The 26,701-nt window shown below is 39.3% G+C and overlaps 5 protein-coding genes across 5 annotated transcripts; all 5 read left to right on the forward strand.

Moving 5' to 3' along the window:
• Positions 1–4,298: 4,298 nt before the first annotated feature.
• LOC306783121 (olfactory receptor 11H6-like) lies at positions 4,299–7,619 on the forward strand (the record flags this gene model as incomplete). Its single annotated transcript, XM_079276648.1, is given in 4 exon segments — positions 4,299–4,364; positions 6,464–6,916; positions 6,918–7,064; positions 7,614–7,619. Coding segments are annotated over 4 exon segments (672 nt in total).
• Positions 7,620–8,891: 1,272 nt separating this feature from the next.
• On the forward strand, positions 8,892–9,839 carry LOC306783122 (olfactory receptor 1D2-like; the record flags this gene model as incomplete). Its single annotated transcript, XM_079276649.1, has 1 exon — positions 8,892–9,839. The coding sequence occupies one exon, from the start codon at positions 8,892–8,894 to the stop codon at positions 9,837–9,839; it is 948 nt and encodes a 315-aa protein (XP_079132775.1).
• A 4,278-nt stretch (positions 9,840–14,117) lies between these two features.
• Positions 14,118–15,065, forward strand: LOC306783123 (olfactory receptor 1E16-like; the record flags this gene model as incomplete). Its single annotated transcript, XM_079276650.1, has 1 exon — positions 14,118–15,065. One exon carries the CDS (start codon positions 14,118–14,120, stop codon positions 15,063–15,065), a length of 948 nt encoding a protein of 315 aa, XP_079132776.1.
• Positions 15,066–19,492: 4,427 nt separating this feature from the next.
• Positions 19,493–20,440, forward strand: LOC306783200 (olfactory receptor 10J5-like; the record flags this gene model as incomplete). The annotated part of the gene is made up of 1 exon (XM_079276763.1): positions 19,493–20,440. One exon carries the CDS (start codon positions 19,493–19,495, stop codon positions 20,438–20,440), a length of 948 nt encoding a protein of 315 aa, XP_079132889.1.
• A 4,175-nt stretch (positions 20,441–24,615) lies between these two features.
• On the forward strand, positions 24,616–25,548 carry LOC306783124 (olfactory receptor 4B13-like; the record flags this gene model as incomplete). Its single annotated transcript, XM_079276651.1, has 1 exon — positions 24,616–25,548. The coding sequence occupies one exon, from the start codon at positions 24,616–24,618 to the stop codon at positions 25,546–25,548; it is 933 nt and encodes a 310-aa protein (XP_079132777.1).
• Positions 25,549–26,701: the final 1,153 nt, after the last annotated feature.

The raw sequence follows: 26,701 nt of genomic DNA on the forward strand, positions 1-26,701 counted from the left end.
TGGTGGCAAAAGCTACAAACACATGTGTTAGTCTGCCTGCTGTTACAGTAACCCTGTATTGACTTTAAATCAATCATCCTGATCCTGATACTTTCATTTTACATGACTGTTTCTCCTTTGTTTGAAAGAAAAGCGTCATTTTTTAAATTCACGAAAGCAATGCAAATCCTAAAAAAAAGCAAAATTAAGCAAATACATTTCCCCAAATTGTCTTAAAAACTACATACAATCAAAATCACTTTAATTGTGTTTATTTAAAAAATGATGTTGGCTAACAAACAACTCCTCACTCAAGATAGCAAAAACAAACAAACAAAATAGGAATATTTTCAACATAAAATCATAAGTTCACATCTGTAATAAGGTTTATTATCATATTTCATATCTTGGAAAACATCTTGTCAATAATATTTTACGTAGTCGCATCTCATTTTATGTTCTCTGTAATATTGTAACATTTTAATATTATATAGGTAGTAGGCTTCAAATAAGCCCAGTTGGCTTTTTGCTTCTTACTGCACTGTGATATTCAAATGTATCTCTGTTATGTTTGTTTATTTTAATTTTATTATTTGAATTGTGCAAAATAAATTAACTAAACTAAAATAAAGGTGGTGGTGATATGGCATGGTTGTGTTAAGTAAAGAGAACAAGGTGAAAAGATCCAGAAATCATAAAAAAGTAAAAGTATTTGCATTTATGATTACTGCATCACTTCATTTGTAGTTTTTGATCACACCTGACTAATGACGACACTGACCTCTGGTGGCCACAACTATAAATACATTTAATAGCCTGCCTGCTGTTAACTAACATGAACGTTATATTAGATCATATGCACTTTATATTATTCAGTTTGTTACGTGCAATTTGTCAAACCCTTTTCCATTTTTCAATATTATTCATACAGCCCAATAACACAAATCACAAAATAAGGGGCTTTTTTTTGTCCTATGGTTTTATATGATTACCTGGTTTAGTGGATAAAAACATTTTTTAATTCATCCTCTCCAATACCAGAACTCAGATTTCGGGACCCACATCATGCCTCTAAACTGGTTTGTTACAGTCTCTCCATGTTCTGGTGCAGACCTACAGAAAGTATTAGCATTTTGAATAGTAGTAGTAGTAAGAAGCTGTCCTAAGGTACCTTGTGTTTTTTAGGTTGTGCCTGTCACTTGGAGTCACCACAGTCTGATATCGTCAGATCCTACATAGCGGTGCTTTATGCGAAGAGGTTTTGACAGAAAAGGGGAATTATTAAGTTGAGAAGAGGACTTGAGGTTTACTCTGATTAGCAGCATTAAAGCTCTTCTTTCCTACAATACATTTTTTTGAGTTATTGTAATCCTCATATTGGCTGTAATATACTCTTAATATTTATTTTCATTTCAAATGTTTTTATTGTGAAGAGTTGGATCCTCATACATGGCATCCAGATATGCATGCGTGGTACAACAAGTCATGTGTAGCTTACTAAACGGAATCATTTCTTTGGTGTAATACTAGTAAAGAGAGTTTGTTATGTTTCCTATGTGTTTTAGGGAAAGAAGTGTTCATTGTAATTACAATTTGGGGAACAGTGTTATTAATCACCAGTGTCATTGTTGGGCAGTAGTGCCAGGGGATCGCCAGTAGGTGTCAGTGTTGCTATCATTCTGCCCCCTCAGCTTGATGAACTGCGCTGTAAAACACAACACACTGTATCGTTAGTTTTGCTTCACACCACAAAACAAAAGGAGCAAAATAACCAAGTTCAGTTTAGCTGTGTAGTAAATCCCAACGTTTGTAGCGTTGCTGGACTTTGAAAGTAATATTTTCAGGTGCCAGTGATTCATTTTAAAAGCATAGTTTCATCAATCATAGTTTCAAAAATCAAAAGTCATTGTACATTTGCACAATATTTCTTTATTCTCTCCACTATGCTACAATTAGGCTCGTCTACTTGCAGAGAGTAAAACTCACTCTTCTTCACGCGACCGACTAATGTAGCCAGGATGTCTTCGGACAAAGCATCGATGCGCGCGACACAGTGTTGTTGGACGCGGGATCACGTCCAACTTGTTCGCTTCTCTCTCTCCAATCATACATTCCACCATCTCTTTAACATTTTTTTCCCTCTCCACCACCGCCTCTCCTTCTCCCTATTACGCGGTCAGAATACTACCACAACACGCCGCCTGTCTCCAGCAGAAATGCGCTCATACACACACGCACCTCCCCAGCAACGAGGCACATCACCCGGTCACAATACCTCCAGAATGTCCCCGGGTGAAATCCGGGACTTGGTTTTATGGTTCCGAGTGGCCGGCGCTCACCCGTTGGCGCCGGAACGCGAGGTCTCCAGCCGCCCCCGCCGCGAGGCACCCGATCGTCAGGTCTGTCAGCCCTCGGAACAGGCCGTGGGTCAATAACTCGTGGGTGGCGGGGCAGAGGCGAGGCAGATCACAGAAACATAAAGACTAGAGTACAGCAAAGATATGTTGATGAGAAACGTATTTGTAATATGTCAAACACAAACGTAATCAGGGAGAAAATACGTTTGTGGTCAAACGTAATTGAGAATGCATTTTAGTTTTGGGGGAACGTAATTTTTAGGAGACGGGACTGCACCGCCATTACATTTTTTCTCTCGCGCACCCCCTAGAGGCAGCTCGCGCACCCCACTTTGGGAATCCCTGGACTAGAGGATGTAGAGGGCAAATGCATAATATTGTGTTCAGCAAAACATATCCACTTGATGCATCAGGTCAGTGTTTTGAGAAAGGACACCTGCCTTGTAAACTCCTGTGGGCCTGATTTGAACACAAAGGTTTTGCTGAAGCTGAATCTGCAATTGGGCGACTGCTACCATCATAACTCCATCTGATCATCCACAACACGACTCAAATATCAAAACATGATCAATATTAAAGCAGCACCGAAAGTAACCCAGTCATTACTTGAAACTGAAAAATGTCCTGTTCATCTTCAAAAGACAATTCTATTAGAATGTAAAGAAGTTACATTGTATTAGAATGAGCAAAAGTCCAGCAACATGACTCTGTTTTCGCTTGTTACATGCATACTGTCTTTTCAAAATAAACTTCCATCTTCACAGGAAACAACTAAGGTTTAGGCGATGAAACTACTTAGTTAGGTTTCGGAAAAGATGGTGGTTTGCGTTAAAATATCTACGGAAGTGGCGTTGCTTAAGTACGGAAGTCACGTCACAAATAAATCAACATTGGCTTCTCGTTTCACACACGGCACAAACTGCGGCCTCCTGGAGGAAACACCAGTGTTTGTTTGACCCATCCACCTCTCCTCATCCCACCCGTCCTGTGTGGAATTCTACTCATGTTGTCACTCGCTAGCTATAGCATGTAGCATCCTGCAATTGCGCATTAACGTGATTAACCAATGATTTAACTTGCAAGCTAGGACCACTGATTCATCAAACCTGCTTGCTTGCAGTCTCTGTTCCACCACAGTCCCCGACGCTGGTCTCATGATTCATTTGTTTCTTTGATTTTGTAGCGAGTAACGAAGGTTTCAGGGGAAATGTATCGGAGTAAAAGTATCAGTTTTCTTTGCAAGATGTAGTGAAGTAAAAGTAAAAGTCAACAGAAATATTAATAGTAAAGTACAGATATCCAAAAAAACTACTTAAGTACAGTAACAAAGTATTTCTACTTCGTTACTATACACCACTGTTGAGAGGCAATCGAAATGCTCCAAATCTCGTATCTTGCACCTTTAACAGGAGGAGGACGAGGTAATGTTGTCATATTAGTTTTTCATCCTGTACTCATGACATCTATTGCACTTCTGGCCATCCTTAGAGAGGGTTCCCTTCTCATTTGCGTTCCCTGAGGTTTCCTTCTGTTTTTGTTCCCCCTTTAAGTTTTTTTTGGTGGAAAATGTTCCTATTCCCATGTGAGGGTCCAAGGACAGTGTTGTATGTTGGACAGATTTGAAATCCCTCTGAGGCAAATTTGAGATTAGTGATATTTGGCTATACAAATTAAATTGAATTCAATTGAATTATGGTAGCAGTGACGGAATGATGAGGTAGGAAAGGAGTGTAGAAACAGAAAACGAAATAACCACAAGCAAACAAGAAAATGGATGCAAAAAGAAGTCATAAAGAAAACGAAAAGGCATCAAATAAAGAAACAAAAGGAAGACAAAAAGATAAGCAACACATCAGAATAAATACGCTATGCACCCGTATACTGAATAGACTAGCCCGTCGTGAGCTCTGACCTCAAACCCATCCAATACCTTTTTGATGATTTGGAGCAATGACCGTGAATATGGCCTTATTACACAACCTTTGTGCTTTGGACCTTGTTTTGGGCCTCAGAGTCACAGCTCCTATGGTAGGTATCGTACGTCATTGTCCTAACATGAGCACCAGTCTGTTGTGTTGATGGACCTTACAAACAAAAGTGTAATGGCATGGTCTCACTTCTTTTTTAGTGCTCTATATACGACAGTACCGATCCTCGTACAAAATTACCAGGGTTACCTTTTTTCCAGATTTTGGAAAGCTCCCTGCAGAGCCATAGAAGATATGCAACCATTTTTACAGGATGAGTCATACACTCGAATATGAGTAAACTGAACATGATATGTAAAATCAGTGATTGGTTTAGGTGCTGTACTTGAGGAAAAAAGTTTAAAAAAATGGTATTATAAACAATGAGGATGACTTTTTGGCTTGTCTGGATTTAGTTAGACACATTTTAGACAAAGTCTGAAAAAGATGACAGATTGTATTTTATTTGCTACAGATAATACCAAAGATATCATGCATACACGTTACACTGTACGGCACCAGTATCAATAAAGATGAACACTTTGATTAAAGTGGAACAAACAAACATTTTCAAGAAAGTTTAACTCTACTAAACACTGGCCTGTGACACTGCGGACATCAGCCAACACATTTCCTAAGAGACAACCTGATGTTTTCCATTAAGTCACATGAGATTACCATGTTATTGACAACAAAGATCTACTGATGTAACTCCCACCTGTTGTACCGCAATGTCACAGGGACAGAAATGCAGAGTAAACATGATGATTAAGCCTCAGGGTCATTAGTCCACTACATTCTCTATGTATCCCCAGGACATCAGTGTATTGTTGATGTCCTGCACTGGGACCAGCAGTCCCCATGCAGAAGAAACATGCAAGTATGTGCATCAACTCCCTGTGCACTGAGAGAAGGCCACTAATGTTCGATACTGGATGACAAAGGCTTTTGTATCAATGTTTTCTGCATTAAAAAAACATATTCATGCTTTGTAACATGAGATAAAGTGTAGCAAAAATAGTTGACCAAAATCTATTGAATGCCCATAATCATTGGATTCAAAATACATTTTAGTGAAGTACAGCTTTGGTGAACTTGAAAATACTAATTTGTCTTACTGACCAACAACAGCTATCATATTTTTGGTGTAGCGCCTTCCGATATTATGTAACGCTACTTAGTATGAAATGCTAATATGCTATATTGAATATCGGTCCAGATAGGCTCCAAAAAGCGACGCAACCAAAATATCTGAGTGTGATGCCATGAAGTGCCCACACTGTCACCAGCATTGATTCTGAAGTCTAGTTTGCTTTGATTTGATTTTTTGGGGCTATGAAAAACCTCACACAGTTCTTCCAACAAAAGTCTGTCCAGCTTTGTGAGTTTGAATTAATCATCTTGGTGTGGATGATAAGAGACCATTCCTGTGGAGAAATTTCAATGTCCACTTCTCTTTCCCTGCACCTACTGGCTTGATAGGCAGCTTCATCGGAATGCCAAGGCTGTTTATCTCACTCCACTAGTCTTACAATTGACCACAAATGAGCAAACCCTCAGTAATCATAAATGTTTCTACGCATGAATTCATTGAATTAAGGTTATAGTGTTATAGTTTGGTAATTCAAGGATTGCAATGGGGCTTCCAGGCAAGATGCTGGCTGTTGTGAACGACACATTCATTCATTTACTTTCTGTTCTTTGGCATTATTGCTATTATCTGAATAAGAACTGTGTCTATGCTGAGCATCAATCCCCCCTGAAGTTTGAGCCGCTCCATATATTTGTCCATTTGTAGTAGTTGACATATGACTAAACATGGACAATAATACGATTATTTCATTTGTTTAATCAGGGCCGGTAATTAAACTCTGGAGCTCTAGTGAATCCTGACAGCTGATTGCAGAATGACCATGCTCAACAAAGAATAAAATAAGTTACATTGTTTATGGACAAGTGGTAAATTATTCCAGACGTTGTGTTTTATCTTTGTCGTACTGCGTTTTGCATATAGCCAACTGAGGCAATCATAATCAAGAACAAGAAAGACACAACTATCAGGTAACATTTTTGTTTGACAAATAGGTAAACAATGATCAATGCAACCATTTAAAGTTAATTTTCCTTGTCAGGATTAGATGACTCAACAACAACGCACAGAGTCACTCTTTTCTCTCTAACTTTACTGGTGCTCTTATTGTTACTACCATGTTGGAAGAAAAACTTCATGAACCCATGTACATCTTCGTAGGTAATGTGTGCATTAATAGTCTTTATGGGACAGCAGCCTTTTACCTCAAATTCCTGTTTGATCTGTTGTCTAACACTCATGTCATATCTTACGCTGCTTGCTTGTTGCAGGTCTTTGTTGTATACTCCAATGTAGCAACCGATTTTTCTAATCTAGCCCTGATGGCCTATGACCGATATGTGGCTATATGTCGACCACTGGAATATCACTCTGTTATGACTAAACACAATGCTCTTTTGATGGTGTGTTTCTCCAGACTTCTACTTTTGCTCTGTCAGACTGTTGTGACGATAATGACGTCCAAACTGGAATTATGTGTCTCCAACATAGAAAAACTTTATTGTGATAACTGGTCAATCCTTTAAACTTTCCTGCAATTCAATAACAACAAACAATATTGTTGGGCTTATCTTTATATTTTTGTATTTTGGGCATGCTCTTTTCATTGTGTGTTCATATGTGCAGTTAGTAAAATCTGCTTTAAAATCAAGAGAGGGAAGGATGAGTGAAGTTTTTTTGAGTCTGCTGCTCACTTTATTGTTTTTGATGGTATGTTTTACGACAGATCACAGGCCATGGGTGTCTGGACAGGGGGTTGGCTAAATGTGGGGCGTACACCTGGCAGAGATCTGCACTCATATAATATGTGTGATATAATAATGTCAGGGATTACAGCCCTGTGGTGATAACTGCGCATGCCGTGAAGGGCTTTGAGAGACCTGAGGACTCTGGTAACTGATTTTCGAGACCTCCTGCAGTTTGTAGGGTTGGGGAGTAACTTGGGGTTCACTGTCTTGTTCAAGGAAACAGACCTAACCACCAACCTTGTGATCAATAATTCTGCCCTAAATTACATCACTTACATCAGGTTCACATAGGGGTGCCAGAAAAACCTCACTGAAAGGTCAGGTGCAACCCAAGCAACCACCCCCCCCCCCTTCCTTCTATAAGAGATATAACAGTATGAACTGACAAGGCGTCAACCACGCTGTCACCTCAAGGCTGCCAACACTACCACACTCCACGTAGAGTGTAGAGTGTGTACCCACCTGTCTATAGGCTTAGGAGATGCATTCACAAAGCCATTCCGCCGGACGTTTCTTGCTGGCCACACCATCTCTGAAGCACATGAACAGTTGTTTAGTGAGTCTAATGAGTGCCGTGCGCTCAGCATAACATGCCAACGCATACACTTAAGTTCTTGGGAGTGTAGTCGTGCTGTGGTTACCATGAAGCAGCAAGCAATTGGGCACTCACTTAGCTGAGGTCAGTAGAACTAGTAAAGCTGTCTTGAGTGACAACGGCTAAAGAGAGGACATCTCCATGATCCAGTAGGCGCAAAGGGACCCTTCACCAAAGGCTCGAGTACCAATGGCACTTCCCACTGCGGGGAGGATGCATGCATCACCAGGGGTTACCTCCTGACCCCCTTCAAGAACTGTATCACGAGAAAGAGGAAAGAGGAAAAGTCATTTTCTTTGCCATAGCATGTGTCCATAGGCGTTGTCCTGCTGTGGCAGCGAGAACCGTTGGTTGGCATACAGAGACCCATTACGGGTTGGTGCTGGGGTGGTTGGCATACACATACACTTTCACTTTCCCGACCCGGGAAATAGGGAGAGCCTTCACATACAACAGATGCTCTGACACCCATAACCACAGGATTTCACATTCCCCTCACTCTGCTTACTTCCTCAATTTAAACACTCACACAAACTGCACTCTTTCTCAGATACACCTATTATTATTATCAGGTTGACATTTGTTATGTAATACATGCTTGCTTTAAAATAATTATTCTATTTCATCTTTTCACTCTTAATTCTACGCTTTGTGTCCCTTTAACCTAATTTACAGGCCTACCATGCATTCCTCATTTAAGGCTGGTCCTGGGATCTCAACTCTTTTTGACAACTCCATTACTGTAAAATGTACCAATCAATATTAAAGCTCATGCTCCATACTATGTCTTTACCTTATTGTGCATTAGCAATTATGATAAAATAAAATATTTTTTTAGTTATGAATTACATCAGTTACATTTGGAGACTCTTGATTGTTTCAGTCAAGAAAATGTTTTTTCTTTTTTTCTGAGATGCTAGCCAATGAAACGTCTGCAGTAGAGGGAGGGTCCTTTTAATATTCAACTATAAAGTTCATAAACACTCTGCAACACTGAGACATTTGGACATGTCTCATATGTTTATCATATCAATATCTAACATACACAGAGCATATCCCTTGCTCACAATGAATGTTTTTTTTACAGCATTGCATCCGGTCTTCTAATTACTGTTTATAACTTCGACAGTTTGGGTTTTGGAGCATTACTGCAAAATGAGTAATACAACTAATATCGTTCTTTTTTCACTGTCTGGCTTCAGCGCCACTGCCAACTACCAAATCACACTTTTCTCTCTCACTTTACTTTGTTATTGTCTAATTGTGGTGGTAAACGTGTCTCTCATTTTAACTGTAATATTGGATCAAAACTTACATGAACCCATGTATGTTTTTATATGTTCTTTGTGCATCAATGGACTTTATGGGTCTACAGGCTTTTATCCTAAATTTGTCTTTGATCTTCTGTCAAAAATCCAAGTAATATCATATGAAGGATGCCTTTTGCAAGTGTTTGTTATATACTCCAATGTATTAATTGACTACTCTATTCTAGTTGTCATGGCTTATGACAGATATGTGGCTATATGTCGACCCCTGGAGTATCACTCTGTAATGTCTGTGAGAAGGATTGCAGTTTTAATTGGTTTGTCCTGGCTTGTACCCTTGTGCTGTCTAGCTATATCTATAACTTTGACATCTACACTGAAATTATGTGGCTCCAAAATAGATAAACTCTACTGTGAGAATTGGTCAATTGTTAAACTTGCCTGTGGCTCAACGAAAGCAAACAACATATATGGATTGATTCTTACTGCTTTCTACTGTACACATTTCCTCTTCATTGCATGTTCATATGTGCAGTTAGTAAAATTAGCTTTAAAATCCAGAGAGGGCAAGAGAAAGTTTACACAGACATGTGTACCACATTTGTTTTGTTTGTTTAATGTTTCTGTTGCTTTGCTGTTTGATGTTATGTACTCTAGGTATGGATCAGCATCTTTGCCACAGAGTGTAAAGAACTTCATGGCCATACAATTTCTCATAATTCCACCAATTTTAAACCCTATTATTTATGGACTGATCCTGACTAAAATACGAAACAAAATAATATATTTGTGTGTGATGACAGGTCAAAGATTTAAATTGAGAGTCAAGGTTTGATATATGCAAGCATTCCAAAAGCACTTTATTTGGCTCAACGCATGGTTGTTTTGTTCAGTTGTTTTTCCTGTTGTACCTTTTCTCTGACAGGTTGTCTTTTACTCAATGACCTCCAAGAGGTGTGTAGAACGCTATGTGAAAATTGTTTGAAAATTACATCTTTTATTTTACTCATGACAAGTTTAATTATGTTATAGTTTTGAAGGGCAGCATTACTCAATCATTTTTCAAATATTCAAAAAAGGCCTTTTCATTTTGTGTTCACAGCTGCTTTGCTTTTTAAATGAATCAATAAACTAGAATAGTTGAATGGGTTTGAGTTCTGCTTTGTTACATTGAAATATCGACTGTATTGTATGAGGAGCAGAAATGCAGGGCTCAACTCTGTTACTGTATTTACGGGTAGTATTGCACAAGCATTTCAGTTGTTCATGGACAACAAACATGATAAAGGGTTATAGTTAAATTAAAACAAACGTTTAGTGCTTTAAATATATACATAACAGTGCATTAAATCATCAAAAGAGAAAACATATTGTTTTAATGATTAGAGAACAACATTTTCCGACTATATGACCCCTCTGTGTTTCAGCTTCCACTATGTGCAGCTTACATGATGCTGAAAATAAGAAAAGTATGGAACAAATAAATCACATGGTCACATAATTATGTGTGCTAAACTCTAATCTAATGCAGACCATAGTTCCTTAAAAACTCAAGGACATCTTTGACAAATCATTCATCAGAAAATAGGACCATGTTGAGTAAAGTACAGTTTTACAGCGCTGCCTATTAAACAATGATGTGAAAAAGCATAGTATCATAGTGTAATGAAATTATTATGTCAACTGGCCCTAGTTTCTGGCTGGTGGACGAAAGCAATATCTACACCTTTGTTGAAATTAGCAAGCTACACTATACTTCTAGTAGCTTAACATATTGACGATATTTCACAGCAAGAAACATCTGTTGTTAATCAATACAATAAAAACAGGAGGGAAAATGCACACCCACTCTAGTGAGGTGCTGCTTTGCAGGCAGACATAAAAAAGCCACACACTCATAATTCTGAAGAAGTATTAAAATAAACAAATATAACAGGCAAATGCATGTAATTATTTTCTTATATAGTTCATCACACCCCAAAGCAAATTAATCTGGTTGTCAGAGTCGGATCTCTGGTTCCACACACTTTAATGATTTGCATAAAATTACATGAAACTCAATTAAAAGTTCAACATTTTGTAGATTTGCACCTCTCTCTCTCTCTCTCTCTCTCTCTCTCTCTCTCTCTCGCTCTCTCTCAAGTCGTTGAATCAGTAGATTGATTTCGGTGTGTGTATGTGTTTTTGACCCATCTTATAGGGACATAAATCTGTACACACAGTCACATTGCGGGGCCTTGCCTTCCTTTTGTGGAGAAAACGCACGTCCACATAAGATAAATCACAACATTTTAGGCTGAAAACCTATTTTCGGGTAAGTCTCCAGAAAATGAATGCAATTCAATATAGTGTGCCCACAAGTAATGAAAACATGACTGTGTGTTAAATGACATGCAACTATTTCCAAGGGTGGCTTCCTTGTCGACAGAGGGGAGCAGAGAGCAGGACCGTCACCTGTTGACCAGCTATCTGGCACCAGGCAAGTCCTTCGGGACAGGTCAGTCACCGGTCCTGCTCCATAACATCAAACCGGCTTGCTAGCTTGAATCACTGGATAAGGAGGTGCAGAATCTGTGGTGGAGCAACAGAATGGAAGACATAAGCTCAGTGTTTTTTGTTTTAATATGAGCCGTGGCAATGGAAGGACTGCATTGTTCACAGCTAAAGAGAGGACAACCGAATCATATAATATGTGTGATGTAATAATGTCAGGGATTACAGCCCTGTGGTGATAACTGCACATGCCATGAAGGGCTTTGAGAGACCTGTTTTGAAGCACCTGAGGACTCTGGTAACTGATTTCCGAGACCTCATGCAGTTTGTAGGGTTGGGGAGTAACTTGGGGTTCACTGTCTTGCTCAAGGAACTTTAGACCTGACCACCAACCTTGTGATCAATACCTCTGCCCTACATTACATCACTTACATCAGGTTCACATAGGGGTGCCAGAAAAACCTCACTGAGAGGTGTCATGTGCAACACAAGCAACCCCCCCCCCCCCTTCTACAAGACATATAACAGTATGAACTGACAAGGCATCAACCACGCTGTCATCTCAAGGCCGCCAACACTACCACACTCCACGTAGAGTGTGTAGAGTGTGTACCTGCCTGCCTAGGCTTGGGAGATGCATTCGCAAAACCATTCCGCCACATGTTTCTTGCTGGCCACACCATCTCTGAAGCACATGAACAGTTGTTTAGTGAGTCTAATGAGTGCCGTGCGTTCAGTATAACATGCCAATGCACGAACTGGGCCTAGCAGTTTTAACTTTAACTCCCTTGCCCCTGCATGGGTTGGAAGACAATAACCCTCGACCTGACAGAACTCCTTGAGTTCTTGGGAGTGTAGCCCCGCTGTGGTCACCATGAAGCAGTAAGTAACTGGGGTGCAACAACAAGGCAGTGCACCCCCTCACACACTCACTTAGCTGAGGTCAGTAGAACTAGTAAAGGTGTCTTGAGTGACAACGCCTAATGAGAGGAGTGCTCCATGATACAGTAGGCGCAAAGGGACCCTTCACCAAAGTCTTGAGCACCAATGGCACTTCCCACTGCGGGGAGGATGCATGCATCACCAGGGGTTACCTCCTGACCCCCTTCAAGAACTGCTTCACGAGAAAGAGGAAAGAGGTAAAGTCATTTTCTTGGAGAAGCGTTGGTTGGCATACAGAGAACCACTTGGTGCTGTGTTGGTTGACGTACACATCCACTTTCACTTTCCCGACCCGGGAAATAGGGAGAGCCTTCACATACAACAGATGCTCTGAGACCCACAACCACAGGCTCTCTGCCATCATAAACAGGGCAGTAGACCAACCTTCACCCTGGTCGTTGATATATGCCTGGTGCAGTTGTCTGTCCTACCAACATCCCCTCTTCTATATCAGGGGCCTGAAGTGTTGGGGGACCAAAAACAGTGCCTGTCGCTCTAGGAGGTCAATGTGTTGATCTTCCATCAGGGCCACACTTCACTTAAAACTCTGACAAGATTGAAAGTTACGTGGTATAATTTAAAAACTTTGTATGATAATGAGTATAACAAGTAAGAAAGTGGTCACCGCACTTTCACCCAGGAGACTGCTGTTAGTGTCCCATATGAAACAATGAGTAAAGTTTACATTCACGTCACTGCTGCGTACCTTTTAGCCGCTGCTCTGCTGCTGACTTTATTGTTTTTGACGGTATGTTTGGCTAACCGCTAACAGCTAACATGACTATTTTAAGTGCAATTTTGTTTTTTGGCAAGACTCAATTCAGTGTATTTTACGAAGACTTCCAGCCAATTGCTTGCATACATAGTCGCTTGTTTTTCGAGTTTGAATTATGTATATTTTAGGACAGATCACAGGCCATGGGGGTCTGGACAGGGGGTTGGCCAATTGTGGGGCGTACACCTGGCAGAGATCTGCACTCTACTGAGTACACCTTTCTAGTTGTTCAAGGCGGCCACTTATGGCCATTGTCAATTCAACTCACTTCAAAATACTTATGAGCAACAAACATCGCTGTGTTGGCACACACAATATATGATACACTACTGTCCCAAACAAGATACAAAACGATCTCATCAGAAAACACTCGTGATTGCAAGTTTAATAAAGCACTCCCAAATTGACCTCAAAACATCAAAATGTTTCCTGAAACTTGAGAATATTAAAAACAGTTTAGGGCTCAAGGTAAAGCATTCACTCCATTACTGTAAAATGCACCAATCAATATTAAAGCTCATGCTCCATACTATGTCTTTACCTTTTTGTGCATTAGCAATTCTGATAAAATAAAATATTTTTTTAGTTATGAATTACATCAGTTACATTTGGAGACTCTTGATTGTTTCAGTCAAGCAAATGTTTTTTCTTTTTTTCTGAGATGCTAGCCAATGAAACGTCTGCAGTAGAGGGAGGGTCCTTTTAATATTCAACTATAAAGTTCATAAACACTCTTCCACACTGAGACATTTGGACATGTCTCATATGTTTATCATATCAATATCTAACATACACAGAGCATATCCCTTGCTAACAATGAATGTTTTTTTTACAGCATTGCATCTGGTCTGCTAATTACTGTTCATAACTTCGACAGTTTGGGTTTTGGAGCATAACTGCAAAATGAGGAATACATCTAACATCGTTATTTTTTCACTGTCTGGCTTCAGCGCCACTGCCAACTACAAAATCACACTTTTCTCTCTCACTTTACTTTGTTATTGTCTAATTGTGGTGGTAAACGTGTCTCTCATTTTAACTATAATATTGGATCAAAACTTACATGAACCCATGTATGTTTTTATATGTTCTTTGTGCATCAATGGACTTTATGGGTCTATAGGCTTTTATCCTAAATTTGTCTTTGATCTTTTATCAAAAATCCAAGTAATATCATATGAAGGATGCCTTTTGCAAGCGTTTGTTATATACTCCAATGCATTAATTGACGACTCTATTCTAGTTCTCATGGCTTATGACAGATATGTGGCTATATGTCGACCCCTGGAGTATCACTCTGTAATGTCTGTGCGAAGGATTGCAGTTTTAATTTCTTTGTCCTGGCTTGTACCCTTATGCTGTTTAGTTATGTTTGTAACTTTGACATCTACACTGAAATTATGTGGCTCCAAAATATATAAACTCTACTGTGACAATTGGTCAATTGTTAAACTTGCCTGTGGCTCAACGAGAGCAAACGACATTGTCGGATTGATTATTATTGCTTTCTATTGTGTGCATTTCCTCTTAATTTTGTGGTCTTATGTGCGGTTGATAAGATCAGCTTTAAAATCCAGGGAGGGCAAGAGAAAGTTTACACAGACATGTGTGCCACATTTGTTTTGTTTGTTTAATGTCAATGTTGCTTTGCTGTTTGACGTTATGTACTCTAGGTATGGATCAGCATCTTTGCCACAGAGTGTAAAGAACTTCATGGCCATACAATTTCTTATAATTCCACCAATTTTAAACCCTATTATTTATGGACTGATCCTGACTAAAATACGAAACAAAATAATATATTTGTGTGTGATGACAGGTCAAAGATTTAAATTGAGAGTCAAGGTTTGATATATGCAAGCATTCCAAAAGCACTTTATTTGGCTCAACGCATGGTTGTTTTGTTCAGTTGGTTTTCTTGCTGTACCTTTTCTCTGACAGGTTGTCTTTTACTCAATGACCTCCACGAGGTGTGTAGAACGCTGTGTGAAAATTGTTTCAAAATTATATATTTTATTTTGGGTATGATTGTTTAATTTTGTGTTATATCTTTGAAGGGTGACATTACTAAATCATTTTTAAAACATTCAAAATTGGTCAAGACCTTTTCATTTTGTGTTGACACACGTGTGCAGATGATGACATCTGCTTTGAAGTCAATAGAGGGAAAGGGGGAGAGTTACACAGACACGAGTGCCACATTTATCATGGTGTTTAATGTCACAGCTGCTTTGCTTTTTAAACGAATCAATGAACCAGAATAGTTGAATGGGTTTGAGTTCTGCTTTGTTACATTAAAATATCGACTGTATTGTATGAGGAGCAGAAATGCAGGGCTCAACTCTGTTACTGTATTTACGGGAAGTATTGGACAAGCATTTCAGTTGTTTATGGACAACAAACATGATAAAGGGTTATAGTTTAATTAAAACAAACGTTTAGTGCTTTAAATATATACATAACAGTGCATTATATTGTTACCAGAGAAAAAATATTGTTTTAATGATTAGAGAACAACTTTTAAGATTATATGAACCTTCTGTGTTTCAGCTTCCACTATTTGCAGCTTACATGATGCTGAAAATAAGAAAAGTATGGAAAAAATGAATCATATTGTCACATAATTATGTGTGCTAAACTCGAATCTAATGCAGACCATAGTTCCTTAAAAACTCAAGGACATCTTTGACTAATCATTCATCAGAAAATAGGACCATGTTGAGTAAAGTACAGTTTTACAGCGCTGCCTATTAAACAATGATGTGAAAAAGCATAGTATCATAGTGTAATGAAATTATTATGTCAACTGGCCCTAGTTTCTGGCTGGTGGACGAAAGCAATATCTACACCTTTGTTGAAATTAGCAAGCTACACTATACTTCTAGTAGCTTAACATATTGACGATATTTCACAGCAAGAAACATCTGTTGTTAATCAATACAATAAAAACAGGAGGGAAAATGCACACCCACTCTAGTGAGGTGCTGCTTTGCAGGCAGACATAAAAAAGCCACACACTCATAATTCTGAAGAAGTATTAAAATAAACAAATATAACAGGCAAATGCATGTAATTATTTTCTTATATAGTTCATCACACCCCAAAGCAAATTAATCTGGTTGTCAGAGTCGGATCTCTGGTTCCATACACTTTAATGATTTGCATAAAATTACATGAAACTCAATTAAAAGTTCAACATTTTGTAGATTTGCACCTGTCTGTGTCTCTCTCTCTCTCTCTCTCTCTCTCTCTCTCTCTCTCTCTCTCTCTCTCTCTCTCTCAAGTCGTTGAATCATTAGATTGATTTCGGTGTGTGTATGTGTTTTTGACCCATCTTATAGGGACATAAATCTGAACACACAGTCACATTGCGGGGCCTTGCCTTCCTTATGTGGAGAAAACGCACGTCCACATAAGATAAATCACAACATTTTAGGCTGAAAACCTATTTTCGGGTAAGTCTCCAGAAAATGAATGCAATTCAAGATAGTGTGCCCACAATTAATGAAAACATGACTGTGTGTGTGTGTTAAATGACATGCAACTATTTCCAAGGGTGGCTTCCTTGTCGACAGAGGGGAGCAGAGAGCAGGACCGTCACCTGTTGACAGGTGACTGTTGGCACCAGGCAAGTCCTTCGGGACAGGTCAGTCACCGGTCCTGCTCCATAACATCAAACCGGCTTGCTAGCTTGAATCACAGGACAAGGAGGTGCAGAATCTGTGGTGGAGCAACAGACTGGAAGACATAAGCTCAGTGTTTTTTGTTTTAATATGAGCCTTGGCAATGGAAGGACTGCGTTGTTCACAGCTAAAGAGAGGACAACCTAATCATATAATATGTCTGATGTAATAATGTCAGGGATTACAGCCCTGTGGTGATAACTGTGCATGCCATGAAGGGCTTTGAGAGACCTGTTTTGCAGCACCTGAGGACTCTGGTAACTGATTTCCGAGACCTCATGCAGTTTGTAGGGTTGGGGAGTAACTTGGCGTTCACTGTCTTGCTCAAGGAACTTTAGACCTGACCACCAACCTTGTGATCAATACCTCTGCCCTACATTACATCACTTACATCAGGTTCACATAGGGGTGCCAGAAAAACATCACTGAGAGGTGTCATGTGCAACACAAGCAACCCCCCCCCTTCTACAAGACATATAACAGTATGAACTGACAAGGCATCTCCCACGCTGTCATCTCAAGGCCGCCAACACTACCACACTCCACGTAGAGTGTGTAGAGTGTGTACCTGCCTGCCTAGGCTTGGGAGATGCATTCGCAAAGCCATTCCGCCACACGTTTATTGCTGGCCACACCATCTCTGAAGCACATGAACAGTTGTTTAGTGAGTCTAATGAGTGCCGTGCGTTCAGTATAACATGCCAATGCACGAACTGGGCCTAGCAGTTTTAACTTTAACTCCCTTGCCCCTGCATGGGTTGGAAGACAATAACCGTCGACCTGACAGAACTCCTTGAGTTCTTGGGAGTGTAGCCCCGCTGTGGTCACCATGAAGCAGTAAGTAACTGGGGTGCAACAACAAGGCAGTGCACCCCCTCACACACTCACTTAGCTGAGGTCAGTAGAACTAGTAAAGGTGTCTTGAGTGACAACGCCTTATGAGAGGAGTGCTCCATGATACAGTTGGCACAAAGGGACCCTTCACCAAAGTCTTGAGTACCAATGGCACTTCCCACTACGGGGAGGATGCATGCATCACCAGGGGTTACCTCCTGACCCCCTTCAAGAACTGCAAGAACTGCTTCACGAGAAAGAGGAAAGAGGTAAAGTCATTTTCTTGTAGAAGCGTTGGTTGGCATATAGAGAACCACTTGGTGCTGTGTTGGTTGACGTACACATCCACTTTCACTTTCCCGACCCGGGAAATAGGGAGAGCCTTCACATACAACAGATGCTCTGAGACCCACAACCACAGGCTCTCTGCCATCATAAACAGGGCAGTAGACCAACCTTCACCCTGGTCGTTGATATATGCCTGGTGCAGTTGTCTGTCCTTACCAACATCCCCTCTTCTATATCAGGGGCCTGAAGTGTTGGGGGACCAAAAACTGCCTGTAGCTCTAGGAGGTCAATGTGTTGATCTTCCATCAGGGCCACACTTCACTTACAACTCTGACAAGATTGAAAGTTACGTGGTATTATTTAAAAACTTTGTATGATAATGAGTATAACAAGTAAGAAAGTGGTCACCGCACTTTCACCCAGGAGACTGCTGTTAGTGTCCCATATGAAACAATGAGTAAAGTTTACATTTACGTCACTGCTGCGTACCTTTTAGCCGCTGCTCTGCTGCTGACTTTATTGTTTTTGACGGTATGTTTGGCTAACCGCTAACAGCTAACATGACTATTTTAAGTGCAATTTTGTTTTTTGGCAAGACTCAATTCAGTGTATTTTACAAAGACTTCCAGCCAATTGCTTGCATACATAGTCGCTTGTTTTTCGAGTTTGAATTATGTATATTTTACGACAGATCACAGGCCATGGGGGTCTGGACAGGGGGTTGGCCAATTGTGGGGCGTACACCTGGCAGAGATCTGCACTCTACTGAGTACACCTTTCTAGTTGTTCAAGGCGGCCACTTATGGCCATTGTCAATTCAACTCACTTCAAAATACTGATGAGCAACAAACATCGCTGTGTTGGCACACACAATATATGATACACTACTGTCCCAAACAAGATACAAAACGATCTCATCAGAAAACACTCGTGATTGCAAGTTTAATAGAGCACTCCCAAATTGACCTCAAAACATCAAAATGTTTCCTGAAACTTGAGAATATTAAAAACAGTTTAGGGCTCAAGGTAAAGTATTCACTCCATTACTGTAAAATGTACCAATCAATATTAAAGCTCATGCTCCATAGTATGTGTTTACATTATTGTGCATTCGCAATTCTGATAAAATAAAACATTTTTTAGTTATGAATTACATCAGTTACATTTGGAGACTCTTTTGATTGTTTCAGTCAAGAAAATGTTTGATATTTGAATTTTCTTTTTTTCTGAGATGCTAGCCAATGAAACGTCTGCAGTAGAGGGAGGGTCCTTTTAATATTCAACTATAAAGTTCATAAACACTCTGCAACACTGAGACATTTGGACATGTCTCATATGTTTATCATATCAATATCTAACATACACAGAGCATATCCCTTGCTAACAATTAATGTTTTTTTTACAGCATTGCATCTGGTCTGCTAATTACTGTTTATAACTTCGACAGTTTGGGTTTTGGAGCATAACTGCAAAATGAGGAATACATCTACCATCGTTCTTTTTTCACTGTCTGGCTTCAGCGCCACTGCCAACTACAAAATCACACTTTTCTCTCTCACTTTACTTTGCTATTGTCTAATTGTGGTGGTAAACGTGTCTCTCATTTTAACTATAATATTGGATCAAAACTTACATGAACCCATGTATGTTTTTATATGTTCTTTGTGCATCAATGGACTTTATGGGTCTATAGGCTTTTATCCTAAATTTGTCTTTGATCTTCTGTCAAAAATCCAAGTAATATCATATGAAGGATGCCTTTTGCAAGTGTTTGTTATATACTCCAATGCATTCATTGACTACTCTATTCTAGTTCTCATGGCTTATGACAGATATGTGGCTGTATGTCGACCCCTGGAGTATCACTCTGTAATGTCTGTGAGAAGGATTGCAGTTTTAATTTGTTTGTCCTGGCTTGTACCCTTGTGCTGTGTAGCTATAGGTATAACTTTGACATCTACACTGAAATTATGTGGCTCCAAAATAGATAAACTCTACTGTGAGAATTGGTCAATTGTTAAACTTGCCTGTGGCTCAACGAGAGCAAACGACATATTTGGATTGATTTTTTTTGCATTCTACTCTACACATTTCCTCTTCATTGCATGGTCATATGTGCAGTTAGTAAAATTAGCTTTAAAATCCAGAGAGGGCAAGAGAAAGTTTACACAGACATGTGTGCCACATTTGTTTTGTTTGTTTAATGTTTCTGTTGCTTTGCTGTTTGATGCTATGTACTCTAGGTATGGATCAGCATCTTTGCCACAGAGTGTAAAGAACTTCATGGCCATACAATTTCTCATAATTCCACCAATTTTAAACCCTATTATTTATGGACTGATCCTGACTAAAATACGAAACAAAATAATATATTTGTGTGTGATGACAGGTCGAAGATTTAAATTGAGAGTCAAGGTTTGATGTATGCAAGCATTCCAAAAGCACTTTATTTGGCTCAACGCATGGTTGTTTTGTTCAGTTGGTTTTCTTGCTGTACCTTTTCTCTGACTGGTTGTCTTTTACTCAATGACCTCCAAGAAGTGTGTAGAACGCTCTGTGAAAATTGTTTGAAAATTACATCTTTTATTTTTGTTATGACTGTTTAATTATGTGTTATAGATTTTTGAAGGGTAATATGACGAAATCATTTTTCAAATATTCAAAAAAGGCAAGACCTTTTAATTTTGTGTTCACACACATATGCAGATGATGACATCTGCTTTGAAGTCAATAGAGGGAAAGGGGGAGAGTTACACAGACACGTGTGCCACATTTATCATGGTGTTTAATGTCACAGCTGCTTTGCTTTTTAAATGAATCAATAAACTAGAATAGTTGAATGGATTTGAGTTCTGCTTTGTTACATTGAAATATCGACTGTATTGTATGGGGAGCAGAAATGCAGGGCTCAACTCTGTTACTGTATTTACGGGAAGTATTGGACAAGCATTTCAGTTGTTCATGGACAACAAACATGATAAAGGGTTATAGTTAAATTAAAACAAACGTTTAGTGCTTTAAATATATACATAACAGTGCATTAAATCATCAAAAGAGAAAACATATTGTTTTAATGATTAGAGAACAACATTTTCCGACTATATGACCCCTCTGTGTTTCAGCTTCCACTATGTGCAGCTTACATGATGCTGAAAATAAGAAAAGTATGGAACAAATAAATCACATGGTCACATAATTATGTGTGCTAAACTCTAATCTAATGCAGACCATAGTTCCTTAAAAACTCAAGGACATCTTTGACAAATCATTCATCAGAAAATAGGACCATGTTGAGTAAAGTACAGTTTTACAGCGCTGCCTATTAAACAATGATGTGAAAAAGCATAGTATCACAGTGTAATGAAATTATTATGTCAACTGGCCCTAGTTTCTGGCTGGTGGACGAAAGCAATATCTACACCTTTGTTGAAATTAGCAAGCTACACTATACTTCTAGTAGCTTAACATATTGACGATATTTCACAGCAAGAAACATCTGTTGTTAATCAATACAATAAAAACAGGAGGGAAAATGCACACCCACTCTAGTGAGGTGCTGCTTTGCAGGCAGACATAAAAATGCCACACACTCATAATTCTGAAGAAGTATTAAAATAAACAAATATAACAGGCAAATGCATGTAATTATTTTTCTTATATAGTTCATCACACCCCAAAGCAAATTAATCTGGTTGTCAGAGTCGGATCTCTGGTTCCATACACTTTAATGATTTGCATAAAATTACATGAAACTCAATTAAAAGTTCAACATTTTGTAGATTTGCACCTGTCTCTCTCTCTCTCTCTCTCTCTTTCTCTCTCTCTGTCAAGTCGTTGAATCATTAGATTGATTTCGGTGTGTGTATGTGTTTTTGACCCATCTTATAGGGACATAAATCTGTACAGACAGTCACATTGCGGGGCCTTGCCTTCCTTATGTGGAGAAAACGCACGTCCACATAAGATAAATCACAACATTTTAGGCTGAAAACCTATTTTCGGGTAAGTCTCCAGAAAATGAATGCAATTCAATATAGTGTGCCCACAAGTAATGAAAACATGACTGTGTGTGTGTGTTAAATGACATGCAACTATTTCCAAGCGTGGCTTCCTTGTCGACAGAGGGGAGCAGAGAGCAGGACCGTCACCTGTTGACCAGCTATCTGGCACCAGGCAAGTCCTTCGGGACAGGTCAGTCACCGGTCCTGCTCCATAACATCAAACCGGCTTGCTAGCTTGAATCACAGGACAAGGAGGTGCAGAATCTGTGGTGGAGCAACAGACTGGAAGACATAAGGTCAATGTTTTTTGTTTTAATATGAGCCTTGGCAATGGAAGGACTGCGTTGTTCACAGCTAAAGAGAAGACATCCTAATCATATAATATGTCTGATGTAATAATGTCAGGGATTACAGCCCTGTGGTGATAACTGTGCATGCCATGAAGGGCTCTGAGGGACCTGTTTTCCAGCACCTGAGGACTCTGGTAACTGATTTTCGAGACCTCCTGCAGTTTGTAGGGTTGGGGAGTAACTTGGGGTTCACTGTCTTGCTCAAGGAACTTTAGACCTGACCACCAACCTTGTGATCAATACCTCTGCCCTACATTACATCACTTACATCAGGTTCACATAGGGGTGCCAAAAAAACATCACTGAGAGGTGTCATGTGCAACACAAGCAACCCCCCCCACCCTTTCTACAAGATATATAACAGTATGAACTGACAAGGCGTTACCACGCTGTCACGTCAAGGCCGCCAACACTACCACACTCCACGTAGAGTGTGTAGAGTGTGTACCTGCCTGCCCCGGCTTGGGAGATGCATTCACAAATCCCTCACACACTCACTTAGCTGAGGTCAGTAGAACTAGTAAAGCTGTCTTGAGTGACAACGCCTTATGAGAGGAGTGCTCCATGATACAGTCGGCGCAAAGGGACCCTTCACCAAAGTCTCGAGTACCAATGGCACTTCCCACTGCGGGGAGGATGCATGCATCACCAGGGGTTACCTCCTGACCCCCTTCAAGAACTGCTTCACGAGAAAGAGGAAAGAGGCAAAGTCATTTTCTTTGCCATAGCATGTGTCCATAGGCGTTGTCCTGCTGTGGCAGCGAGAACCGTTGGTTGGCATACAGAGACCATTACGGGTTGCTGCTGTGGTGGTTGGCATACACATAAACTTTCACTTTCCCGACCCGGGAAATAGGGAGAGCCTTCACAAACAACAGATGCTCTGAGACCCATAACCACAGGCTCTCTGCCATCATAAACAGGGCAGTAGACCAACCTTCACCCTGGTCGTTGATATATGCCTGGTGCAGTTGTCTGTCCTACCAACATCCCCTCTTCTATATCAGGGGCCTGAAGTGTTGGGGGACCAAAAACAGTGCCTGTAGCTCTAGGAGGTCAATGTGTTGATCTTCCATCAGGGCCACACTTCACTTAAAACTCTGACAAGATTGAAAGTTACGTGGTATTATTTAAAAACTTTGTATGATAATGAGTATAACAAGTAAGAAAGTGGTCACCGCACTTTCACCCAGGAGACTGCTGTTAGTGTCCCATATGAAACAATGAGTAAAGTTTACATTTACGTCACTGCTGCGTACCTTTCAGCCGCTGCTCTGCTGCTGACTTTATTGTTTTTGACGGTATGTTTGGCTAACCACTAACAGCGAACATGACTATTTTAAGTGCAATTTTGTTTTTTGGCAAGACTCAATTCAGTGTATTTTACAAAGACTTCCAGCCAATTGCTTGCATACATAGTCGCTTGTTTTTCGAGTTTGAATTATGTATATTTTACGACAGATCACAGGCCATGGGGGTCTGGACAGGGGGTTGGCCAATTGTGGGGCGTACACCTGGCAGAGATCTGCACTCTACTGAGTACACCTTTCTAGTTGTTCAAGGCGGCCACTTATGGCCATTGTCAATTCAACTCACTTCAAAATACTGATGAGCAACAAACATCGCTGTGTTGGCACACACAATATATGACACACTACTGTCCCAAACAAGATACAAAACGATCTCATCAGAAAACACTCGTGATTGCAAGTTTAATAGAGCACTCCCAAATTGACCTCAAAACATCAAAATGTTTCCTGAAACTTGAGAATATTAAAAACAGTTTAGGGCTCAAGGTAAAGCATTCACTCCATTACTGTAAAATGCACCAATCAATATTAAAGCTCATGCTCCATAGTATGTGTTTACGTTATTGTGCATTAGCAATTCTGATAAAATAAAATCTTTTTTTCGTTGTGAATTACATCAGTTACATTTGGAGACTCTTTTGATTGTTTCAGTCAAGAAAATGTTTGATATTTGAATTTTCTTTTTTTCTGAGATGCTAGCCAATGAAACGCCTGCAGTAGAGGGAGGGTCCTTTTAATATTCAACTATAAAGTTCATAAACACTCTGCAACACTGAGACATTTGGACATGTCTCATATGTTTATCATATCAATATCTAACATACACAGAGCATATCCCTTGCTAACAATTAATGTTTTTTTTTACAGCATTGCATCTGGTCTGCTAATTACTGTTTATAACTTCGACAGTTTGGGATTTGGAGCATAACTGCAAAATGAGGAATACATCTAACATCGTTATTTTTTCACTGTCTGGCTTCAGCGCCACTGCCAACTACAAAATCACACTTTTCTCTCTCACTTTACTTTGCTATTGTCTAATTGTGGTGGTAAACGTGTCTCTCATTTTAACTATAATATTGGATGAAAACTTACATGAACCCATGTATGTTTTTATATGTTCTTTGTGCATCAATGGACTTTATGGGTCTATAGGCTTTTATCCTAAATTTGTCTTTGATCTTCTGTCAAAAATCCAAGTAATATCATATGAAGGATGCCTTTTGCAAGTGTTTGTTATATACTCCAATGCATTCATTGACTACTCTATTCTAGTTCTCATGGCTTATGACAGATATGTGGCTATATGTCGACCCCTGGAGTATCACTCTGTAATGTCTGTGAGAAGGATTGCAGTTTTAATTTCTTTGTCCTGGCTTGTACCCTTGTGCTGTGTAGCTATAGGTATAACTTTGACATCTACACTGAAATTATGTGGCTCCGAAATAGATAAACTCTACTGTGAGAATTGGTCAATTGTTAAACTTGCCTGTGGCTCAACGAGAGCAAACGACATATTTGGATTGATTTTTATTGCATTCTACTCTACACATTTCCTCTTCATTGCATGGTCATATGTGCAGTTAGTAAAATTAGCTTTAAAATCCAGAGAGGGCAAGATAAAGTTTACACAGACATGTGTGCCACATTTGTTTTGTTTGCTTAATGTTTCTGTTGCTTTGCTGTTTGACGTTATGTACTCTAGGTATGGATCAGCATCTTTGCCACAGAGTGTAAAGAACTTCATGGCCATACAATTTCTCATAATTCCACCAATTTTAAACCCTATTATTTATGGACTGATCCTGACTAAAATACGAAACAAAATAATATATTTGTGTGTGATGACAGGTCAAAGATTAAATTGAGAGTCAAGGTTTTATATATGTAAGCATTCCAAAAGCCCTTTATTTGGCTCAACACATGGTTGTTTTGTTCAGTTGGTTTTCTTGCTGCACCTTTTCTCTGACAGGTTGTCTTTTATGTCAATGACCTCCAAGAAGTGTGTAGAACGCTCTGTGAAAATTGTTTGAAAATTACATCTTTTATTTTTGTTAAGACTGTTTGTTATGACTGTTTAATTATGTGTTATAGATTTTTGAAGGGTAATATGACGAAATCATTTTTCAAATATTCAAAAAAGGCAAGACCTTTTCATTTTGTGTTGACACACGTGTGCAGATGATGACATCTGCTTTGAAGTCAATAGAGGGAAAGGGGGAGAGTTACACAGACACGAGTGCCACATTTATCATGGTGTTTAATGTCACAGCTGCTTTGCTTTTTAAATGAATCAATAAACTAGAATAGTTGAATGGGTTTGAGTTCTGCTTTGTTACATTAAAATATCGACTGTATTGTATGAGGAGCAGAAATGCAGGGCTCAACTCTGTTACTGTATTTACGGGAAGTATTGCACAAGCATTTCAGTTGTTCATGACAACAAACATGATAAAGTGTTATAGTTTAAAACAAAAGTTTAGTGCTTTAAATATATACATAACAGCGCATTATATCATCAAAAGAGAAAACATATTGTTTTAATGATTAGAGAACAACATTTTCCGACTATATGACCCCTCTGTGTTTCAGCTTCCACTATTTGAAGCTTACATGATGCTGAAAATAAGAAAAGTATGGAAAAAATAAATCACATGGTCACATAATTATGTGTGCTAAACTCTAATCTAATGCAGACCATAGTTCCTTAAAAACTCAAGGACATCTTTGACTAATCATTCATCAGAAAATAGGACCATGTTGAGTAAAGTACAGTTTTACAGCGCTGCCTATTAAACAATGATGTGAAAAAGCATAGTATCATAGTGTAATGAAATTATTATGTCAACTGGCCCTAGTTTCTGGCTGGTGGACGAAAGCAATATCTACACCTTTGTTGAAATTAGCAAGCTACACTATACTTCTAGTAGCTTAACATATTGACGATATTTCACAGCAAGAAACATCTGTTGTTAATCAATACAATAAAAACAGGAGGGAAAATGCACACCCACTCTAGTG

The sequence above is a fragment of the Melanostigma gelatinosum genome (genome assembly GCF_949748355.1).
Source record: "Melanostigma gelatinosum genome assembly, chromosome: 10".
NCBI classification, from domain to species: Eukaryota; Metazoa; Chordata; class Actinopteri; order Perciformes; family Zoarcidae; genus Melanostigma; species Melanostigma gelatinosum.